The sequence below is a fragment of the Ipomoea triloba genome, chromosome 3 (assembly GCF_003576645.1).
Source record: "Ipomoea triloba cultivar NCNSP0323 chromosome 3, ASM357664v1".
Classification (NCBI taxonomy): Eukaryota; Viridiplantae; Streptophyta; class Magnoliopsida; order Solanales; family Convolvulaceae; genus Ipomoea; species Ipomoea triloba.
This window is the reverse complement of record NC_044918.1, coordinates 31,419,418-31,442,360: the sequence shown is the minus strand read 5'-3', so window position 1 is coordinate 31,442,360 and position 22,943 is coordinate 31,419,418. Positions and strand designations below refer to the sequence as shown.

The 22,943-nt window shown below is 35.1% G+C and overlaps 2 protein-coding genes and 1 long non-coding RNA gene across 3 annotated transcripts; 1 reads left to right on the top strand and 2 right to left on the bottom strand.

Moving 5' to 3' along the window:
- Positions 1-7,357: 7,357 nt before the first annotated feature.
- LOC116011743 lies at positions 7,358-7,842 on the bottom strand. The gene is made up of 3 exons (XR_004097089.1): positions 7,719-7,842; positions 7,517-7,598; positions 7,358-7,392 (listed from the first exon to the last, which is right to left on the bottom strand). It is a non-coding gene; the product is annotated as an uncharacterized LOC116011743 (long non-coding RNA).
- A 4,700-nt stretch (positions 7,843-12,542) lies between these two features.
- On the top strand, positions 12,543-18,226 carry LOC116011739 (vacuolar protein-sorting-associated protein 11 homolog). Its single transcript, XM_031251142.1, has 5 exons — positions 12,543-13,029; positions 13,638-13,811; positions 13,935-14,258; positions 14,351-16,114; positions 17,374-18,226. The coding sequence occupies exons 1-5, from the start codon at positions 12,805-12,807 to the stop codon at positions 17,755-17,757; spliced, it is 2,871 nt and encodes a 956-aa protein (XP_031107002.1). The 5' UTR covers positions 12,543-12,804; the 3' UTR covers positions 17,758-18,226.
- A 262-nt stretch (positions 18,227-18,488) lies between these two features.
- Positions 18,489-19,522, bottom strand: LOC116013205 (chitinase 2-like). Its single transcript, XM_031252853.1, has 2 exons — positions 19,400-19,522; positions 18,489-19,309 (listed from the first exon to the last, which is right to left on the bottom strand). The coding sequence occupies exons 1-2, from the start codon at positions 19,470-19,472 to the stop codon at positions 18,489-18,491; spliced, it is 894 nt and encodes a 297-aa protein (XP_031108713.1). The 5' UTR covers positions 19,473-19,522.
- Between the last annotated feature and the right edge of the window lie 3,421 nt (positions 19,523-22,943).

Here is a 22,943-nt window from a genome sequence, read left to right as displayed (position 1 = left end):
CACACATATATATATATATATATATATATATATATATATATATATATATATATATATATACACCATTCTTATACGTACATACATATATTATATCATACACTTAGCATCTCTAATTTAGATATTTGGGCATATTAACTACCACATCTCATCAACACAACAATTTATACCTATATATTATGCAAAACACAATTTCATATATATTATACATACAATCATGTACACCATATTTACACCTAGATCTCATCATATTTCAACCAAACAATCAATTATCCAATTTCAAATGACCTTAACCTACTTAAGGGATTCCTTACCTTGAGAAAGTTTACTAACACTGTAGAAAGCAAATCTTGGACCTTTTCCCCAATTTTCACTCAAAACCCTAGGAGAAAAATTAACATCATAACAACAAATATTAAGAAACTAAGCTTAGATTCAAGGTCTAGGAAGGAAAATAAAGCTTTCTACCGAATAAAATTAAAGTTTTACCGAAAGACTTGAGACTTGTGAAGGAACTTTGGCTATGGAAGGTGAAGTTTTAATGGAGAAAGATGATGATCTTTCTCTCTCTTTTCTCTTGTGAATTCGGCCAAATGAAGAAGAAAGGGGAAAAAAATTGCTTTATATTTTTGATCTCACTTGGTTGACTAGTCCACATAAATATGTGGTAATTAATTGTGACAAGTGTCACTCACTTATGGTATGATCTTGAAAATATCTTGGCTAGACTGATTGGGATTAAAACAGATAAATTCTCGGTAGAAAATAATTTAAATCAAATAATTTTCGAAACCAAAAAAATTTATCCCAGACTAAAACTTAAAATTGGGCCAGGTTCGGTACACCGCGAAATTTAGCGATGCTACGATCAAAATAAATTTTCGCTGCTATGGGCTAATTTAATTAAATAGGAAATTCAAGAATAATAGTATGGTGTCTAATAATCCATTCCCTAGGACAATTGGGTCCGAACACCAGTTCTTAAAAATTTTACGGTTCGTGACCGATACGTACGATCGCAGCTTATTGGAATTAGTGAGGGGTTACAAATTTAAAGTTACTAATTACATCGGAATGTGCACATTAGATCGACACCATGTGCTTGGTGGGTACATTTTCTTGTTCACTGTTTGCTGGTTCACACAATTCAAAAACAAAGCACCTGCGAACACAAGTTCCCTAAATCACATACTTCAAAAATATATCACCTACGACCACTACTCTATGTCACCATCTATACCCTATCCATTGTCAAGAATCCCAAAAACATAATAATATCCCACATTTTGCAACTTGGTAAATTTCATGATAATGTCATAATCTGTGTGTTCTCCAAAATAAAAAACAGTCTTCATTAAAAGTGTTCATCATTGGCAGGTGGTCAGTTGCCTTGCGTGACATAGCTTAGGAATAGCTCATGCTGGAATTTTGTTGCCCTCTTAATGTTGGAAACTCGATGTTCGTTGATCTTGGCATTAGGATTTCCCTCATGTATATCATTCGTAGGTTGCGTAGATATGCGCGATCACCTTTCACGAGTCCGCACTTCCATGTGTTGAATGTCTGCCCGAGGAAGATCTCCATGTGCCGCATGGTGTAGATTCCGCAGTCTACCTTGTTTAGGTTGTCTCTCCACGACATTTGCATACGTGTTGGTGTTACCCTAGCAATGTAACCACTTCTTGTCACTTCACCTTCGTCATACAAGTGTGTGGAAAACAGGTCGATCTGTACACATATTTTTTAACCAACATGGTTGCACTTCAATTTGGTAGTTTCATAATGTACATATTGATTGTAAAATATGGGGGATAATGCACACCAAATCCTCCGGGACCTTCAGATATTTTTTGTCGTTGGGAACCTTTTTGGATGAGTTATCGATGATTTCAATTTTCATCTTAAGCAGGTCGAAGCTTATGATGTAGAAGTGTTGTTCCTAGACTATTGGGAATATCACCTGCACAACGTAAGTGAAGTTAAGCATGAGGTGAGTGCATGTGTGAAAATAACATTCTGCATGTGTGCACTTGGCTCAGTACCCGTGTGCACCTACCCTACGGCTTATTAAGGTCTGTGCACCCGTCCTAAAACGTGTGTGCCTCTGTTAAATGTGCAGTGATGTCTTTCTCATTTACCATGTCTACATCTGACAACTTCTTGTAAGGGGAGGGCTTAAAATCTTTCGCCAACCTAGAACAGAACCAAGCCAACCTTTGTCTCCTTGATTTCTTGTATGCCACTACAGCTTGGACCTGTATTGATTGATTCATTATTAGCTGACTTGGACAAAACAAGTACTCTTGGTAATTATTTTAGGGTTAGAATTCAACCGTTGTGGTGGGTGATGCGAATACTCTTCTTGGCGCGCCGTTTGTATTCTGGTGCTCTCGGTGATTTAGGTTGCATGCCCACGCGTTGATGATCCCAACAGATACCTCCTGCTCCATCAGTAGGGATGTGAAGTCCAGTAACCTAGCAACTCTGTGTTTGTAGGTGAACAACACCTCATACTTGCATCGTGTGGGGTGTTAAAGTTGTATGATATAAGGGCCCTCATAGTAATGTGTAGAGAACTCAAAATCTGAAGTCAATTACAGGCGGAGAAAAAAACAAATTAGGTTATCGCCGTTTGAATCCATTACATGTCGTTGTTAACGCTCTATGCAATCCATTGGTGGACGACGTATGGCTGCGGTATTTCTTCATACTTGATGCCCATAATCTGGCTTATGTACTGGCATAGCATTTCCATTTCCCCGTTTTCTCGCTCAGCCTCAGTCCTTTGTAGCCGTCCCATCTTGGTCGGGGCGCCGAATGGTGGGCCGCACAGGTTCTTCTTCCCGCTGTCATGGACTCTAATAATTTGCTGGTTGAAAAACACACGTTAGAATATTCTATAGTACCATTTGACAGTGGTATGTGCATTTCCTTTCCATGATCTCATATTATTTGCAACATGAATACATATTTGCTGCAGACATAGTAGTTAATTATGTAAGCTGGAAATTATTACCTCTGCTGGGGTGTTTATTATTTCACCACTTGGCGCTGCGATTTCTACCCCTTTCGGTGCACACTCATGGTCTGTTTCCATTTCTAAGGTTGTTGGAGTACCCCCCCTGTGGCCCTACTTCATCTGTTGGTAGAGCAATATTGTCAATGTTCTCCATACCCTCATTGGTCTCCACCTGTGTGAATCCCAAGCTGAAACTAGGCATTTCGCAACCATCTGTCCTTAGTAGCGCGGCTCTCTCCACATCCTCCACGACCCTTATGTTTTCGGGGTTTGCGCAAAACTCTTCTTTGTGCTGGTTGTCTGTGCTTTCCTTGTTCCTTGGACCAGTGTTCTCCTTTGGTCGTTACGTCCCCATCATTCCCACCAATGACTTAGTTGTTTGCTGTATTTCCCGAAGCATTCCTTCCTTCACAGCTACGTCCTCCGTCTCCTCTATTAATTTCTCCAGATCTAACATGATGGACTTCAGCATTGTCATTTTGTCAGAGACCCGAGCTTCAAAAATCTGCAATTAAGTGATCAGGAAACCAGTGTGCACTTCAGTAGTTAATAGTGTGCATGCATGTTCTTTTTCAGTCTTTAATGGTCTAGTTTTGTATACATACCACCGAGGTTCAGCTCAGATCAAAACAGTGTGCAATCACTACCGTTTATTAACCTATATTATGTTCAATAGCTATACCCTATGTGCATGTCATATCAGGAGTATGTGCACTTCAGAAGATAGCGTTTAGCATGTGTTTATGTTAAATGGATCTATTGAGGTAGTACTACACCTACCACCCATGTGCAACTTAGTTTATTACAGTGTGCATGTGACCACATTTTTAAACCTTGTTCGGCTAAACTTACTGTTACAACCACCCCTGTGCATCTTAGTGTTAACGGTTGTGCACTTTATTACCTAGCAGTTTTCATGCTTCTTGAATTTAGTCCCCTCGAATGGTGATACACTCACTACCTATAAACTATGTGCAGCTCATTTCATAACACTCTACGCTTCATTAGTATTCAATGTGCATGCAACATAACTTGTTAACTTCTATTATATACAGAATTAGTAAATTACATGTGCGATGCACGGATAAATTTTTTTATTATATATTTAAATATTAAAATTAATGATGAAATTATAAATAATTTTAATATTTGAAAGTATATACATTTATTTGAAATTATAAGATTTGTATATTAGTGTTGAATTTGATTACTTAAAAATTATAATAGGAAAAGTCTAAAAAAAAATAGAAGGAAGAGCATGGTTAATTGAATTATTTTAAGTAATAAAAATTTACTATAACCAAATGAAGATCCGTATGTTTAATTATTATAGTAAGATTAAAGTATTAAATATAAGTTGGTAATATGGGCGTAATATGTTTATATTTAATATCCTTTAACTATGGTCGTAATATGTGTATAGTATGCTTAATTTCTTTTAATTACCCACCGTAATATGTGTATGTTTAATTTCTTATATGGGCAGAAAAATTTATCATTAATTCTAATAAGAATGAGGTCATTTTATTATTATTACTAATGGTAATTAAAGAGTATATATTATTAATTATTATACTAATTATGGCGTCCATGTAATCTGAATAATTATATTAATTAAGGATTATATATTATCAGTGACGGAGCTGCCCTGGGGGCAGTGGGGGCACCTGCCCCCACTTACCCCACCCCCCACCCCATATATAGCTTTGTATGTATATATGTATATATATACTTGTTTTAGATATAAATACATAAAAACAGATGCATTAAACAGAGTGTAAGCTAGACAAGATGGTAGAATTATGTTTTGCTTTAGCAAAGTTATGTGTTCGAATCCTATGGGAAGCACAATTGCTTATGCGAATCTTGTAGCTTCTATAGTGATTTTTTTTATGGTATATATATATATATATATATATATATATATATATATATAATAGATTAATATACACAAGATGTTAGGTTGACTAGTTGGTAGATGTATTCTTGTTCTAAGAAAGGTATGGCCTTATGGGGTTCAAATCCCTTATAGCTTCAAGAAAGTTTTATGAATTTTTTAATATATATATATATATATATATATATATATATATATATATATATATATATATAATGAGATATGTAATTTATAATTTGTTTTCTATTTGAATTAATTTATCAAATTAATTATGTTTCATATTTTGTTATAAATATTTTTATAAAGTTTTGATATGTTTTATTTATCGCATATATCCAACAATATTTATGATTATATTTCTTTAAGTATTCTTTTCTTTTTTTTTTTTAATATTTCGCCCCCACTGGAACAAATTCCTGGATACGTCCCTGTATATTATTATTAATAAAATAACATGTGTATGTTTAATTTTGTTTAATTATAGATGTAATATGTGTATGTTTATTTTTTAAAAAATTATGTTCATAGTATGTGCATGTTTAATTTCCTTGATTGATTAGATAAATCTATATTACAGCAAGTATAAAACAAATAGTTTAATAAAAATATAATGTGTGAATTAATTTATTAATTAACATAATTGTTAAGATTTTATTCAAAAGTAACCATTAGGATAATTTTATATGTGTAATAATCAATTTGGAATAATTTGCATAATTGTATTGCATAATAATCTGTGAATTAGCATAATAATATGTGAATTGGAATAATTATCATAATTTTTTGTAATCTCCTTTAATTATGGAATTAACATATGTATTATCAATTTCCTTATATGATTAGATAAAATGTATATTACAGAAAGTATTAATTACTTAATTGCCATAATTTTTAAGATTTTATTCAAAAGTGATCAAAGGAAGTGAATGGGCAATTGATATTATTTGAAGTAAAAAAAATAAGGGAATCACTATATTCAATTATCATAATAAATTAAGATGTTAAATACGATTAACAGTTATCATAGGTCATTTATATGGTAAATAGTATATGATAATTACCTATATAAATTATCATAAAATAACATATTAATACATGATCAGTATTATAACAAAGGTTGTATGCCTTCAAGGTAAGCTATATATTAGGAAAAGTATCAATTAATTTAAATATGATAGAAATTACCATAAAATAATAGATTAATATATTGATCAGGATTATAACAAATGTTGAAAGTCTTTAAGGTACGATATATTAAGAAAAGTATCAATTAATTTAAATATGATAGAAACTGATGAGGTGGTATCAATCCTCCTAATTTTTCATAATCCTATATTTATAATTACCGTTATAAATGAATTTAATAGAAAAAATTAATTAGGAACTCATATTAAGAGTTTTGTATTATTATTATTATTATTATTATTATTATTATTACTATTACTATTATTATTATTATATAAATATATTAGGGAAATTATATTAAGAGTTTTGGATTATTATTATTAGAGTATTATATTATTATTATTAGTATAATCTTAACAAAATAGATTTTAAATCGAGGTTAAAAATTTAATACTATTATTTCATTTAATCAAGTACAGTAATTACCGTTTTTAACTAATAATTGTACAATGGAAGACTTCAACTAAACCTATAGTATTGTGCAATTAATAATAAATATTAGTAATAATTGGAATCAATAATCAATGATTTATGGCAACCAAAATATTTTGGATACTTAATTAGTTTAATCATAGCATTAGAATTATAATCGGAATCAAAACTTGCTAAAATTTATTATTATTATTATTATTATTATTATTATTATTGACTAATAGGTTGTGAGAGAGGCAATTATTAAAAAGTAGAGAAAATTATTAAATTTAGTTTTACTTATAAAGTAAAGTAGTACACAATACTTCTCTTTAAAAAAATATCAACTACACACTAAAAAATACAGATTTAATATAGAAATATCTCTTCATAATCTGCCAGTTTAACTATCTCTTCATAAGAAATAGTAAAGTTACAATTTTCTACATCTGCAATTGATAATAATAAAAAAAAATAGTATAAGATAACAATAACTAACATCATATTAAAAATAAACTTCTACGCCTACAAGATTAAAAAAGTTAAAAGGAATTGATTAAAAAAAATGCCACTAAGAATGTGACAATGGACAACAGTTCTTTTGTATATAAATAATAAGATACATTTTAATAAAAAAAAAAAAGAAATTTGATGAATAAAAAACCACACTAACCCAATCAACTCTAACAACTATTTAGAAAACACCCCAAAATCTTTTTCAACACACTTCTTCTACATACCTCAAACTCAGGAAGCAGATTATGAGACTGAGCAATCTTCTTCAAGAGAATCAACCAATGACCCATCTTACGATTTGGTGGCGCCGCCCATCTTGGTCTCCCTCCCTTCGGCCGAGCATCACTCTCTTTCAAATGGGGAACTCCTAAAAAACAAATCATATTAAAATCTTAGAATATCATATACGGTATACCCAGTAACAATTAGAAATTGGTGGCTTCAAAACTCAATGGACCCGGTACAGATTGAGCAAAGGAGATCGAAGCTACCTCATCGTGACCCAAACCAACCCGGCATCATCATTGAATTTGCACCATATGGATTTTTGTTGCCTTATATCATCCATTGTTTCTTTACATCACACAACCAAAACCAAAACCAAAACAAAAACCAAAATCAAATCCGTAAATAAACGCATCCATACTTTACGTGCATACAAATTCAAAAGATAGAGTGCAGGAAGATACATACCTACAGGTGAGGAGCTGAGCAGAGAAAACATTGAGAGGGTTTCAAACATTTTTTGAGAAGGAAAACCGAAAACTTTTTTTTTTTTAATTTTTCGAAAACCGAAAACTTAATTCTAATACGAATTAGGAATCATTGTTTCCCACTTCTCTAGTTTATATGATTATGATTATAAGCAATAGTTTATATAGAAATTAAGGAAGAGAGAGAGATAGAGGTGAAAAAGGTAAGAAATTAAGAGGGGTTGAGATGGGGAGTGGTTTAGGAAATTTGGTTGATTAGTAGGGTGATATATTAATTATATTATTAACTAAATAAGCATTATTTTAATTTAAAATATATTAATTATATTATTACTAAAATGCCCTTCAGTTTGGGCGGGAAAACTCTTTCAGACACTTCTGTTATTATATATATATATATATAGATAGATATATTTCAACCACCCATTTGCAGCTCAGTAGTTAACATTGTGCACTTCATTTTAGGATCTTCACCTTAGATAGTATTCATAGACAAAAATAGATAGTTTTTCTTACCCTGTCCTCCTCGCATGGTGCGACTACGTCTATGTTTTCAAGGTCTGCGCCCAATAGCTCGCCTGTCCCAAATCCCCCCAATCTGATTTCTGAAAATTGTATGTCCATCATTATCCGGCAGGTCCAACCTTTGATTCGTGGCACTTGTCGCGGTACTTTATTGCCATCGAACTTCACGCGGTCCATATACAGTACCTACATGGTCACATAGTCACAAAATATATTACAGTGTGTATTTTCATAGAATTGGCCACTTTAATAATATTCTCATCACTAATTTGCTTACCGCAGAAAGAGTAACGACCCGCAGAATCTTTTGTGTTCTCCTCTTTTCCATTTATCATGGGTGTCCAAGAGGTTTGTCATGAGGTATTTGCACCAATTTAGGTTGGGTATGCGGGTCACATCGTCCAAATCATCAACAAACAGCTGGTGGCAATAACCATTCTGCATTGTTCCGATTAGTGTGGTCACAACCAAAACAGTGAAGTGCCTCTTGAAAATTTCACACCCGTCGGGGTATTCTCATAGCTTGTCGCTCACCATCGTTGGTGTTATGTCGTGATTCGTTGTGAGAAAGTTGCATCTCCATTCAAGTAGTGTCCTGTTGACTTCGTTGGGGTCCCGGTTTCTCACGTCAGTATTCCCCCGTGGGAATCCAAATACTCTGTGTACATCGTCTTCCTCAATCCGTAGGATTTTCTCATCCTCTAACTGTATGGTCATTGTTGCTGGGTCAAAGTTTGCAAGCAGCCAATGGCCTAACCGCTTGGGTGTCTGCATGACGTTAAGGTTGAGGATATCCTTAAATCCTATTGCTGCAACTGCGTTACGCTGCCTGGCATTGAGGTTTTTGATGGCATCTACTAGTACCTTGCCGGTTATCCGAGTTTTGATGCTAGGGAACCTATCATCCTCTTCATTCGTTAATTCATATTCGGAGGCATCCCATGCCAGGTCAGCTTCTAGGAGCCGTAAGAATGCTCATGGAGGGCTAACGAAGCCGTCATCATCATCCCTATTCCTTGCCCGGTGGGTGGCAGGATGGGTCAGTCGCCGTTTGGAACCTATGCAGTTAATAAGAGTATTTGGGTCAGTATGAAAGAACTTCAACCACAATGCACAACCTTCTGTTCAGTAGTGCACAAAGTGTCTGAACTAGTCTTGCTAAAACAAATAATGTATCTATAACAGACAGACATTCTTCAATCACCTAGCAATGTTCACAAATATGGATCAACACAGAAATGCACATGCAGTTTTAAACAATGCACAGACAGTGCATAAAAGACATGAAAACCACACATTCTAATATTTTTTTGTGTGCAGAAACAGATATAATGACCACGTAGCAGTCTGGTTTTATACCGTTATTATCGCACTGAAATCACTTTTCCAATGGTGTTGTACCTTTCCGGACCAAAGTTCAGTACATGCAATATTGGGAAAAAAAATCTATGCTTTCTTTGTTTCGGATGTCCTGTTTAACACCATTCTCTATTCACCAAAAAAAAAAAAACACCTTTCTATGTTTCAAATGACATCAGTGTAGGCCCCAAATTTTCCTGTCACCATGTGCTTCTAAAAGCAATTTTTGGAACATTACGCATGGGGACCATTATAACGAACCTAATTCTACTTTACCCACCCCTATCAATTACTTCTTTTTTCCAAACTCATTCTACCCAACTCCCTGTCCAGCCACTCTTCAAATTGCATCCCTAACTCTCTAATTTCACTACAGGAACCAACCAAGCTAACAACATCAATGGACACCCAATTCCCCCATTAAACCCGGGTTGAGCTCGTTTGTGTGATTTCCCACCACACTAAAAGCTCATCGACTGTTTTTTTTCGGGAATGGAGGCTCGGCTATGTGCATGTTGCCTGATCGGTGCCCTAACGACGCAATCACGATGCCGGTCACCGATCGTGCAATCACACACCAAACATAAAAAAAAACCCCAAAAAAAACATCAAACCCTCTAAAAACGCCTCGGTACCTTTGGAAGCTGCTTGCGTTCGTGGTCCACTCCGTCTCTTTGCTGACCGTTTCTGTCCGGCCATGGATACTCGCAACTAGCGTCACAATTCGCGTCTGGGGGGTGCTCCCCGGATGGTGGTCAATCGCCCCACGTTGACGGTTTGTGGGTGAGGAAAAGTAGGGCAAGGGTTGTCGTGTATGGGGTTTGGTTTCCGTCTGGAGTTCGATTGACTAACGTTTGCGCATTGTGGGAGAGCAAAAGTCGGGGAATCCCTATGTTCTCGAACTGCTCACTGAGTCTTTTTACTATTTTACCCTTCACTTTTGGTTTATCATATAAACTTTTGGTTTATCATATAAATTCAGAGTAAATATAGTTTACCAGGCGCGATGTGCCCTACCAAATTTGATCCGTCGAAATCTTTGATCGTATGGTAAGGGTTTAGTCTTATTTCTCATATGAGAGGGTTGTCTCATATGAAGTCAACCCTATATATATATATATATATATATATATATATATATATATATATATATATATATATTTCTATTCATATGCGGCCTGTTGCTCCGGTGCGGTCATGCGGCCTTATCTTTGATGTCAATTCGCCTAATCTAATGGTGGCAAATTGCAGTTCGCGCAGGTTAAGTGGAGGACTTTTTGATAATTTAAGTATCTATATTACGTGAATGGAAATGGTGCATTTTAGTACATTGTGTGGTGCGTTTTATTACGTATGTTGGTACATTTAACTGTGTTGTGGAATGATGTGTTTTAATCCATCCTCTGGTGCATTTTCATACGTAGAATGGTATGTAACTGTGTTGTGGAATGGTGTGTTTTAATCCGTCCCCTGGTACATTTTAGTACGTAGAATGGTGTGTATTTTAACACATGTTTTCTAATAAGTGTAATAGTGCATGTTTATAATCTATGATGAGGATTTTCAATAAGTGGAATTGTGCATTTTAACACACGTTGTGGTGTATTTTAACACACGTTGTGGTGCATTTTAATACAAAGAATGGTGAATATTTAAACACATGTTTTCTAATATGTGTAAATAGTGCATGTTTATTACCTGACATGAGGCACGTTATGATGCATTTTAATACATAGAATGATGCGTTTTATTACGTATATTGATGAATTTTAAGTGAATAGGTGCATTTGGTATATAGTGTGGAATGATGTGTTTTATCGGTCCTCTAGTGCATTTTAGTACGTAGAATGGTGTGCTTTGTAACATATATATATTGCGCGTTGATTTGATGACTTGATCTAATCTAATGGCTGAAAAAAGGCCGCACGGCCACACCTAATGACCAGGCCGCACATGAACACCCATCTCTCTCTCTCTCTCTCTATATATATATATATATATATAATATGCTATACACCCAAACACATGCACTATTTTTTTGTTTTTATAGGTCGTCGCCTAGGCACCACCTAGGCGCTAGGCGCTAATCTATCGCTTGCCTAGCGCCCAGCGCTTTGCAACCATGTATGACAATGATCTAAGAACAATTTTGTCCGATAAAAAAATAATAATACAATATTTGTAAAGTAATATACAATAGTACCATTATAGAAATACAGACAGAAAATATTATTCATAATACCATAGTGACCTAAATCATTCTCAATAATACAAAAACGTATTTGAAATATTGAGTCTTGTTCTAAATAATCAAAAGAATATTAATTAAACGAAAAAAAAAGAAAAAAAAACTTAACCTAAATTTATTTATTTTTAATGTAAGAAAATGATTTTCAAAATTCCTTATTTGTAATCTCTAATGCTCAACTTTGAATGCAACGTGTTTAGTCGGGTTAATTATTTGACCAAAGTTCATGTTAAATTTTATATTGTATATTTTTTTAATACACTCTGACATATTCGTAGTATATGACTATATGTTCAACAGTTATGTCAATTCTGATTGGGATGAGGTCCGAACTTAAGACATTTCTTATAGAAATTAATGAGTAAGTTAATAATAATAAATAATTAACAGAATATTTCATGACTAAAATTTATACTAACGGGAAGTATTTAAGAGAAGAAAATAAAAAAATAGAGAGTAAGTAGAAAACTAAAAAAAATACTAAAATTAAAATAATCTGAACTATTCATTTCATCAATTACGAACATTTTTTTTTTAATTTCTATTATTGGCCTAACTTTGGTGCTGAGTAGATAGTAGACATTGCAAATTATTTTTTAATTTATTACATAAAAATGAACATATAATTTATTAATAATGAAAGGATGATTTTCAATCGGCTTCCTCTCCTTGTTTTTTAGTTTTTGTCATTTGAAGGTACACGAAATGCGCTCAATAATACATTGTCAGCTGAAAAGTGGACTAGTGAAGGTAAAGTGGTAAACTGTGACTGACTTGAATGCCATGTCAAAGCAATTTGCAAATTGCAATCATCAAATCTATACAGCCATCCTAAAATTCTGAATTCCGATCGCAATATTATTCACTGTGTGAGATTCTACGAGATTGGCTCATCATACGATCGAATTTTAGAAAATAGGAAGTAACCGGGGAGATGTATCAGTGGAGGAAATTCGAGTTTTTCGAGGAGAAGTACTCGGGGAAATTGCAGTGCTCGGAAGAAGAGATAACCGGGAAGATCGAATGCTGCTCCGGCGGCAGAGGTAGGATTGTCTTGGGCTGCGATGACGGCACCGTTTCTCTACTGGATCGAGGCCTCAAGTTCAACTACTCCTTCCAAGCTCATTCTTCCTCTGTCCTTTTCCTTCACCAGCTCAAGGTTTTTTCATCTAGACCTTTAATTATTGGATTTTTTCCCAAATGTGTTAATGAATACCCGTGATTACTCGATAGATCAGCTATTTTACTCTGTGCTAAGCAATTTGAGAATAATTTGTGATGATATTTTGTCAGTACCCTTTCTTGTGCGAGATATTTTGATTCCACTTAGTTACTCTTGTGTTTGCCTTATAATGAGGAATTGAAATTCCCAGTGCCTGTCATTCCAATTTCGAGACTCGGATGTGGGTTTTAGGGATACTGTTCAAATGCGAATTACGAGTATAAATTAATTATGAGTTCTTTGCTCAAATTTTATTGCGGTTACTACTTAGAATGGTTTGTTATCTCCTTGAGGGAGACAAAAGAAGACAGGGAAAATACTTCTGACACATGTATAAATGTATCAAGAAGTGTATGGTGTATCAGTGACTTAATAAGACTTGGTCCTTGTGTTTTTTTTTTACAGCTTCTTTTGCATGTCTATGGTGAAAAAAAAATTAAACATAAATTGTTTCAGACTTTGTTGTCTGTAGTGTGATATTGAAAATTTAAATGTATGCAATGCTACCTACTAACTTTGGTTTTTCTCCTTCCTGGTCAACTTAGCAACGGAACTTCTTGCTAACAGTTGGAGAAGATGAGCAAATATCTGCCCAGGTATCAGCTACATGTCTTAAAGTTTTTGACCTTGACAAGATGCAGGAAGAGGGATCAAGTGCATCAACTCCTGATTGTGTTCAAATTTTACGGATATTCACCAATCAGTTCCCTGAAGCAAAGGTCTCTGCAAGTTCAATTTTCAATATGCTTATAGTTTGTGCACTTCCATTTTTATTTTTTATTTTTTTATATTTTTCATTTTTACCATTAGAGTAGATAAATAACATGAAATCTTCACTACAGATCACTTCATTTTTGGTAATAGAGGAGGCTCCTCCTATATTATTCATTGCTATCGGTTTAGACAATGGTTGCATCTATTGCATTCAAGGGGATATTGCACGTGAGCGTATTAAGCGCTTTAGGCTCCAGGTGGTTAATCATTCAAACAAAAGCCAGGCTTCCATTACTGGTTTTGGATTTAGAGTGGATGGCCAGGCCCTCCAGTTGTTTGCTGTCACTCCAGAATCAGTGAGCATTTTCAACCTCCAGACTCAACCACCTAGCCAGCAAACTCTTGATCAGATTGGATCTTCTGTTCCTAGTGTTGCAATGAGTGACCGCTCGGTATGCAAATCTGAATGCATTAATTTTATTTGATTGTATTGCATAAATCAACGTTACATTATTCACACAGTTTTGTTACTATTCTATTGTAGGAGTTGATAATCGGTCGGTCAGAGGCTATATACTTCTATGAGGTTGATGGTCGGGGCCCTTGTTGGGCCTTTGAAGGAGAGAAGAAGTTCCTTGGTTGGTTCCGTGGATACCTCCTATGTGTTATTGCTGATCAAAGAACTGGGAAGAATACTTTCAATGTTTATGATCTGAAGAACCGGTTAATTGCCCACAGCATAGTGGTTAATGAGGTCTCTCACATGCTTTGTGAATGGGGTAACATAATTCTAATAATGGAGGATAAATCTGCTTTATGTATTGGTGAAAAGGATATGGAGAGTAAGCTGGATATGCTTTTCAAGAAGAATCTCTATACTGTTGCTATTAACCTGGTCCAGAGTCAACAAGCTGATGCTGCTGCCACAGCTGAAGTGTTGAGGAAATATGGGGATCATTTATATGGTAAACAGGACTATGATGAGGCTATGGCTCAATATATTCACACCATTGGCCATCTGGAGCCTTCCTATGTGATACAAAAGTTCTTGGATGCACAAAGGATCTACAACCTTACCAATTACTTGGAGAAGTTGCATGAAAAAGGGCTTGCTTCAAAAGACCATACTACCCTGTTGTTGAATTGCTATACTAAACTGAAAGATGTCGAGAAGTTGAATGTATTCATTAAAAGTGAGGATGCAGTTGGGGAACATAAGTTTGATGTTGAAACTGCAATAAGGGTATGCCGTGCTGCAAATTATTTTGAGCATGCAATGTATGTTGCCAAGAAGACTGGGCGGCATGAATGGTACTTAAAGATCTTGCTTGAAGACCTTGGTCGATATGATGAAGCATTGGAATATATTAATAGTCTTGAACTGAGTCAGGCTGGGGTGACTGTTAAAGAGTATGGAAAAATTCTTATAGAGCACAAGCCCACAGAAACAATTGAGATACTGATGAGGCTTTGCACAGAAGAAGGAGAAGCAGGCAAGAGGGCTGCCACCAGTGTTACATATGTTTCCATGTTGCCATCTCCCATTGATTTTCTCAATATCTTTGTCCACTATCCACAGTCACTTTTGGAGTTCCTTGAACAGTATACCAGCAAAGTTAAGGACTCACCTGCTCAAGTGGAAATTCATAACACACTTTTGGAGTTATACTTGTCCCATGATCTTGATTTCCCATCAATCTCACAAACTAGTATTGGTGGAAATGAAGATGCTAGAGTAGAACCATCTGTTTCAAAAGCAGGATTTATTGGGAGGGTGAATTTGAATAGAAAAGATGTAAATGAAGAGAAAAGTCGCCTAGAAAGACGCAAGAAGGGGCTAAGCTTGCTTAAGAGTGCATGGCCTTCTGAACAAGAACAACCACTATATGATGTTGATCTTGCCATAATTTTATGCGAAATGAATGGTTTTAGGGAAGGTTTGTTATTTCTTTATGAGAAGATGAAACTCTACAAAGAGGTGATTGCCTGCTACATGCAGGCACATGATCATGAGGGCTTAATTGCTTGCTGCAAGAGACTTGGTGACTCAGGTAAAGGTGGTGATCCCTCTCTTTGGGCAGAACTATTAAAGTACTTTGGTGAACTTGGGGAAAACTGCTCCAAAGAAGTCAAAGAAGTATTGACTTATATTGAAAGGGATGATATCTTGCCTCCCATTGTTGTTCTTCAGACTCTGTCTAGAAATCCATGCCTTACACTTTCTGTTATCAAAGATTATATAGCTCGTAAACTGGAACAGGAGTCAAAGTTGATTGAAGAAGATAGGAGAGCTATTGAAAAGTATCAGGTTCAACATCAATCTACCTATATTTTTAGCATTTCATATTCCTCATTTATTGAATAATGTTCTAGTATTTTTACCAACATGCCTTTCTTTACGCAAACCACTTATTAATCCCTTTTGACGTAAGAGTAAGTGATGGATTTCAATGTCTCTATATTGGTGAATGTTAGGGGCCTTGGTATATCAATAACTGATATATGCATTCCAATCTGACTTGAGAGGGTTGGGTTTTTATGGATGGCTGCAGGTGATGGAATAGGAATGGATGTGAAAAATTCCACCTGTGGTGGGCTTGGAAGATAGCACTTGCTACCACTTATCCCACCATATAGTCATATATTACTTTCATATTACATTTAAGTATTTAACGAGATTATTTATTTTAATAATTATATATATATATATATATATATATATATTAGAATTAGGTGTTTTAGATATTTTTTTTATAGAATTTATTACATGTTGAATTTTAACTCCAAAATTTATTTATTATGATAATTTCGAGGAGAATATCGAGAATATTTGTATTTAAGTATTTAACTATTAAGGTTGGGTAACCACCCTATAGTGGTTCAGGTGTGGGTTTAAAAATTTCCCTGCTCAGTGGGGTGGTGGTGAAGGTGGATGATTGGTTTGGAAGTGTTGGTGAATGTAGTATACCCCAACCCACTTACCCACCATAACCCGTTACAATCCCTAATTGCTAGATTCAAAGATCACCTCTAGCTAGAAAAGGGAAATTTGAAGACCAGTTTTTTACTTTCTTCCTATAAATGTCCTTAGATCTCAATAAATGGATTTCATAGCCAGCAATTTGCTACTTGCGGATTCATTAAATACCAGTACATGTTTAGAAGCTGATAATGGATTTCTTGTTGAATAAATTGGGAAAGATTTTGATTAAGTCATAGCTTGAACTTGCTTAAAGATTACACAGGACTACACATATATAGTCATAGGCTAACCTAGAGTATGAATACACTCTTAGGTAATATCAAAGGACACACATTAAACACAAGCAGAATACTAAGACAGTAAGAGACACAAGCAATAAACTCAACGCTTCTTACATATGTTGAACCAATAGCTTGTATGAGATTTTCCTATTCTCTTTTATATTCTATGTTCAGCATTTTAGCTGCTTCTATAGAGTTAATTATAATGGAGTTGAATAGTGTGAGTGTTCTGAACTTCTCTCACACAAATTTATAAAATTAATTAAATAATGGAGTGTTATGAACTACATTCCAATTTTGCAGGAAGAGACATCTACAATGAGAAAAGAAATCCAAGATCTTAGGACCAATGCCAGAATCTTTCAGCTTAGCAAATGCACTGCTTGCACATTCACCCTTGACCTTCCTGCCGTCCACTTCATGTGTATGCACTCATTCCATCAGCGTTGCCTTGGTGACAATGAGAAGGAATGCCCTATGTGTGCTCCCGAGTACAGAGCCATTCTCGAGACAAAGAGAAGCTTAGAGCAAAGTTCCAAAAGCCAAGACCAATTCTTCCAGCAGGTTAAAACTTCAAAAGATGGATTTTCAGTGATTGCAAGATATTTTGGAAAGGGGATTATCAGCAAAACTAGCATCAATGGAACTGCTGATAAATCAAGCAACGCTCCTAGCAATGAGTTCTAAAATTTTGATGCTAATGCACTATAGTAAATTCAGTTTCACATACTTTGTTTCTTGAATTTTTTTTTTTTTTTTTGCTCTGCGATAAGAAGTAAGAAGTGTTGCTTTCTAATTAAGCTAAATCCTGGTCTTGTTTGCTTTTAGTAGAAGATTTCTGATACCAAATGCCCCCCTTGGAAATAGTATTTCTGAGTTAACCTCTCCCTAAGAATGTCAAGGGGGTACATTGAAGTGCTTTCATCTTCAACATAGCCATGTTCTTCAGGACAAGCTCTTTACTCCTGGGTCATGTAGTTTTTGTCTGGTTTAGATAACCCCTACTTATGGTGCCTGTTCTGCTTGATATCTACTCTGTATTATTGGTTTTGCTTATAATCCGAAAATTTCTGTTGAGTGTACTTGGTTTGGTTGTCCTTCAAACCTGTTTATACAATTGGCTGTAATTAATGTTCTGATATTTTCTGTTGGCAAATATTTGTTTATTTTTCACCATTTCTCACAACGGAAGCAGAACAAAATGCTCTCATGGAGTAAGAAAAGGAAGGTGTATCTTATATTTGTACCAACACCAACATCTCAAATTTGATAAAATTTGTGGCATGCCTTCCTCACTAGCTTTTGGATCCTGAAGGAAATCAAAAGATAAACCAACTGGTAGAATGCTGAGCCAGTGAGGCAGTCTTGCCACTGAATTTTCACTACTTTGATAGTTGTAGAGTATAAACAATAAAACGTCACACATGCGTAGAATTGAGCAAGAAGGCTTGTATTTTCCTCTCATAGTAGTAATTGTTGCCAGCAGAAGCATCAGCTGAGAAGATCATGGCTCCCTTGATATCAAACCCATTCTTTTCCAGGAGTTGCAGAGCTTGAAAGAATGCATCCCCTTGGATCCCTCTTCCGTTGACTTCATAGCTGGGCAACACTTTCTCCTTACCAAATTGTGCAGTCCTCAATTTGAAGGCTTCAAGGTACCCCTCTGGTGTCCTAACTTTATCTGTATAGAACTGGTGGTTGACATAGTCTATGAGATCTCCATAGTTTTCATATAGCTGAATATAGGGTATGACTGTGCTGTAGTATGGCGCTATTGTTGCCACTGAAATAACGCTTTGGTTCTTTAGGAGAGCAATCAGCTCGCCTATACAGTAGGCGAAGCTCTCATTGTGCCTGGGAAATCTCTCATAGTCTATGTCAATGCCATCCAGATGATATGTGTTAATGATCTCTTGGAGTGAAGTGAATGCATTTGTTATCCAGAGCTGAGGATCTGCTGGCTTGTACCAGTTGAGCTTCTTGTCATGGAGGCTCCACCCTGAAAGGCTAGCTAAGGCCTTGACATTAGGGTACTCTGCCTTGATGGCTGCAACTGAGTCCGGGGTTAAGGTTGAAGCCCAATATGGCAAAAACGTGCCATTTGCAGGATTTGCAGATGGGTCTGCGTCGATGGCAAAGCTCAGGACAAAGTGGAAGTCAATTCCTTGCTCTATTGGGACCTGATCAAATGTTACAGGTTTGCCAGTAGCACCTATATACTCCATGAAAACCTTCCCATCTGAAAGAACAAAGAAAAGATAAGCATATACTCCATGACAATCTAATTTGCAGTAATACTTTAACCTGGAAATTTCCTTCAATTACTCACGGCAAAGTAGTTGGAAATTTAGCAAAAGAGGAATGATATGCAGCAGGGGCAAGAGAATATTGCTCTTGGCCATTTTATTCTTGTGTAGATTTCAATGGCATAGTGTGTACTTGTGTTGTCTCTTACTCTCTTTATAATATTTTGGGTAGACAATAACAAGCCGGCAATGAGCGTTTTATTTTCATAGTTTTCAATCTCAACGAGAGGGGATATATGCTTTTCGAAGATTACTAATACCCTTTGCTCTCTTCAAGGAGTTGTATGTGAAATGGTAAGTATATTTTCAAGGAATAAAAGTTTTCTCATGCGTCCTGCTTTTATTGAAAGAAATTAATAGAAAATGTGGACTATTTTTTTATTTATTAAAATTTGTCATGTTTTTGTCCAAAAATAAATAAATAAATAAATAATTGTCATGTTAACATAAAGGGAAAAAATAGAAATATACACGAAGTTATATATAGTGGCCTGCCTAGTATGTTAAAAGCACATCTTGATGTTTTCAAGAGATAATGCTGAGTGTCATTGTCCTCTGTGTGTGTGTATATATTCCTGCAGTCAAGGATGTTTTGTAGCAAATGTGCATTCGGCAAATACGCCATAAAAACTGTCATCCTTTCTGGGCTTCTGGGTGGAATTCTCAACATCTCCCCTTAAAAATTATCATCCTTTCTGGTCTCGTTTGAAAGAGAATGATTGAAATGTGACTATTTTTACATGCACCGAGAATAATAGGACGATTTTGAAACGTGTACTGAAATGGGAAAAGATATTTTAGGACATGTGTTTAGGGTCAGAAATGAATGTTTCAGATGTGTATGACCATTTTTTTTTTTAAAGTTTTGTACTCAGACGCAAGTCGGAGTTACGTCTGATGTATTTTGTTACATTGGGAAATACGCATGTAGAAAATGCGTTTCTCGTATTATACAAGATACGCATCTCCCACATGCATATCTCACCGCCGGATGCCGACGAGGAGAGACGCATGTTGGAGATGCGGAGAGACCCAAGTGGGAGAGTGGGAATTGTGTCTCTCTATTTGTGTGGTTGGAGAATAATTTGTGATAATAATTCGTCATGTTTTATTTTTTACTTGATAGGATTACATGCATATCTGTTGAATTGTTTGAACCACTGGAACTTGTGACTTAGATAGGTATAGGGCAAAGTGTATATGAACCAAGCACTTTCAAAATAAGGTATATTTGTGTAATTAACCAGCCCAATATGAAGTTAGTTTTTAGTACGGCAAATTATACCGTGCACCACGGTGCACATAGCAATGTGCACCATGTGCCTAAACGACGTCGTTTTGAGTATTGTAAATTAATCGTCCGTTTTTTTGGAAATCACGTTCCCGTTTCAGCCGGTCTCTGTATTTATGTTAATATTCTGTGTATTCCAGACAATCATTCTGTGTATTCTAGGCAACCGTTCTGTGTATTCTAGGCAACCGTTCTGTGTATTCCTGTTAGTAACACATGTTGTGATGTGTTTGTGCATTCAAATGTTTAGGAGGATGAGTTCTGTGTATTTTGTGTCAATATTCTGTGTATTCATATTATTAACACATGTTGTGATGTGTTTGTGCATTCGAATGTTAGGAGGATGAGTTCTGTGTATTTTGTGTCAATATTCTGTGTATTCTGGGCAAACATTCTGTGTATTCTAGGCAAACGTTCTGTGTATTCTAGATAATGATTATGTCTATTATAGATAATGAATTCCCTGGAGTCATTCGCGTTCGCGTCCACTAACATCTGTGTATTTTGTGTCAATATTCTGTGTATTCTGGGCAAAAATTCTGTGTATTCTAGACAAACGTTCTGTGTATTATATATAATGATTATGTGTATTATAGATAATGAATTCCCTAGAGTCATTCACGTCCGCGTCCACTAACATCGAAACGACGTCGTTTACGTACGTGGTGCACATTGCTATGTGCACCGTGGTGCAGGGTATAACGATTGTTTTAGTACAAGCCACCAACAAAAAAAAATCCAAAGATTGTTGTATACTTGTATATTAAGCTAAAGACATCATAACGTCTCAAAATTTGTAAAATAAGCTTTGCTTTTGATCTTTGGTTTTATTTTTGGATGCATGGCTTGAATTTGATCAAGCTTTTCGTAGAACATTACGATATGATAATAGAGTAATATTCATTTACATTAGTATAAACATCATATTAAGCGTTGTGAATGTGTGAATAAATAATTCGTCTTGTACATAGGTAAAAACTGAAAACTTATTGCAATATAAATGTATACATTACACTTTCATTTCTGGAAATTACAAAAGTACGGTATACATCATATTGAGCCTTGTCAACATGTGAATAAACTAACCGTCTAGTACTTGGGCCAAAACTCAAAACTAAGCCGAATACAAATTTATAAATTATATTTTCATTTCCGAAAATTACTAATTTATACATTAATTTTCATTTTCGAAAATTACTAAACTAAAACATAAATATATGAATAAACTTGGGCCGCAGTGTTACCATTTTCTTGCATTGCCTTCCTTGAAGAATATTCACTCCGAGAAAATATAAACAACGACCCAGGTGTTGAGGTGCAACCCAATCATGCAGGAGCAACCCCTCAACGAATTAGGAAGTCTGACCCGGAACCAAAGATTGAGTTGACAGTTCCCTTAACAGGAATTTGCTTCTAATAATAGCGGAATACCTGTTGGATCTATCACTGCTAATTTCTCTACCTTCTTGAATCAGACTTTCCACCTCTACAGACCAAATTAAATTTGTGAGTTTTAATTGAAATCCATTACACTTATCTCTCACACCCAAAACATGGTGCCAAGAAATGCAGCGTTTGAGAAAATTGAAAAAAGAGAACAAACTTGCCATTGATCCAGATGGAAAAAAAAATTATGTAATGTTGAAGAATATAATGTAAAGGCAAATGCACTAGTGTTATACCAACGAATTTAGAATAACGACAAATTATTTATTTATTCTTTTAAATAAATTTACATATGATATAATAGACTCGGTAAGAGAAATTGATAAGATACATCAAATTAGTTGTTGATACACAATAAACATACTCGTGATCCCTCCTCTTAGCCTACAGCCATGGGCACCGACAACCCATGTGGGCAGCAGCCGCGCACGCTGACAGCCATGTCGGCTGTCAGTCGAGAATGTGGGCTGTCAGCACCTATGAATGACGAGATCCATTTAATGGGTCTCGTCACTCTTTAATTAAAATACATTTATTTGAATTTGATCTCCAAAAATTGTTCAAATACTTTGGTGTTGAATTGTCTGAGAGAATAATTTTTTTGTATATCATTGAAGTGTTAGAGAATTAAAAAGGGTTGTGAATATTATGTTTTTTTTTGTTTTTGTTTTTGTGTTGTAAATTTTGATATAGTTAATTTGTTGCGATAAAATTTTAATTTAATATTTTATAATTATTTTTAAAGGAGTTAGATCAAGGAAAATGCCAAGAACAATATCAAATCCATATAGTGATTATATTATGAATATTTTGATTATTTTTGTAACACC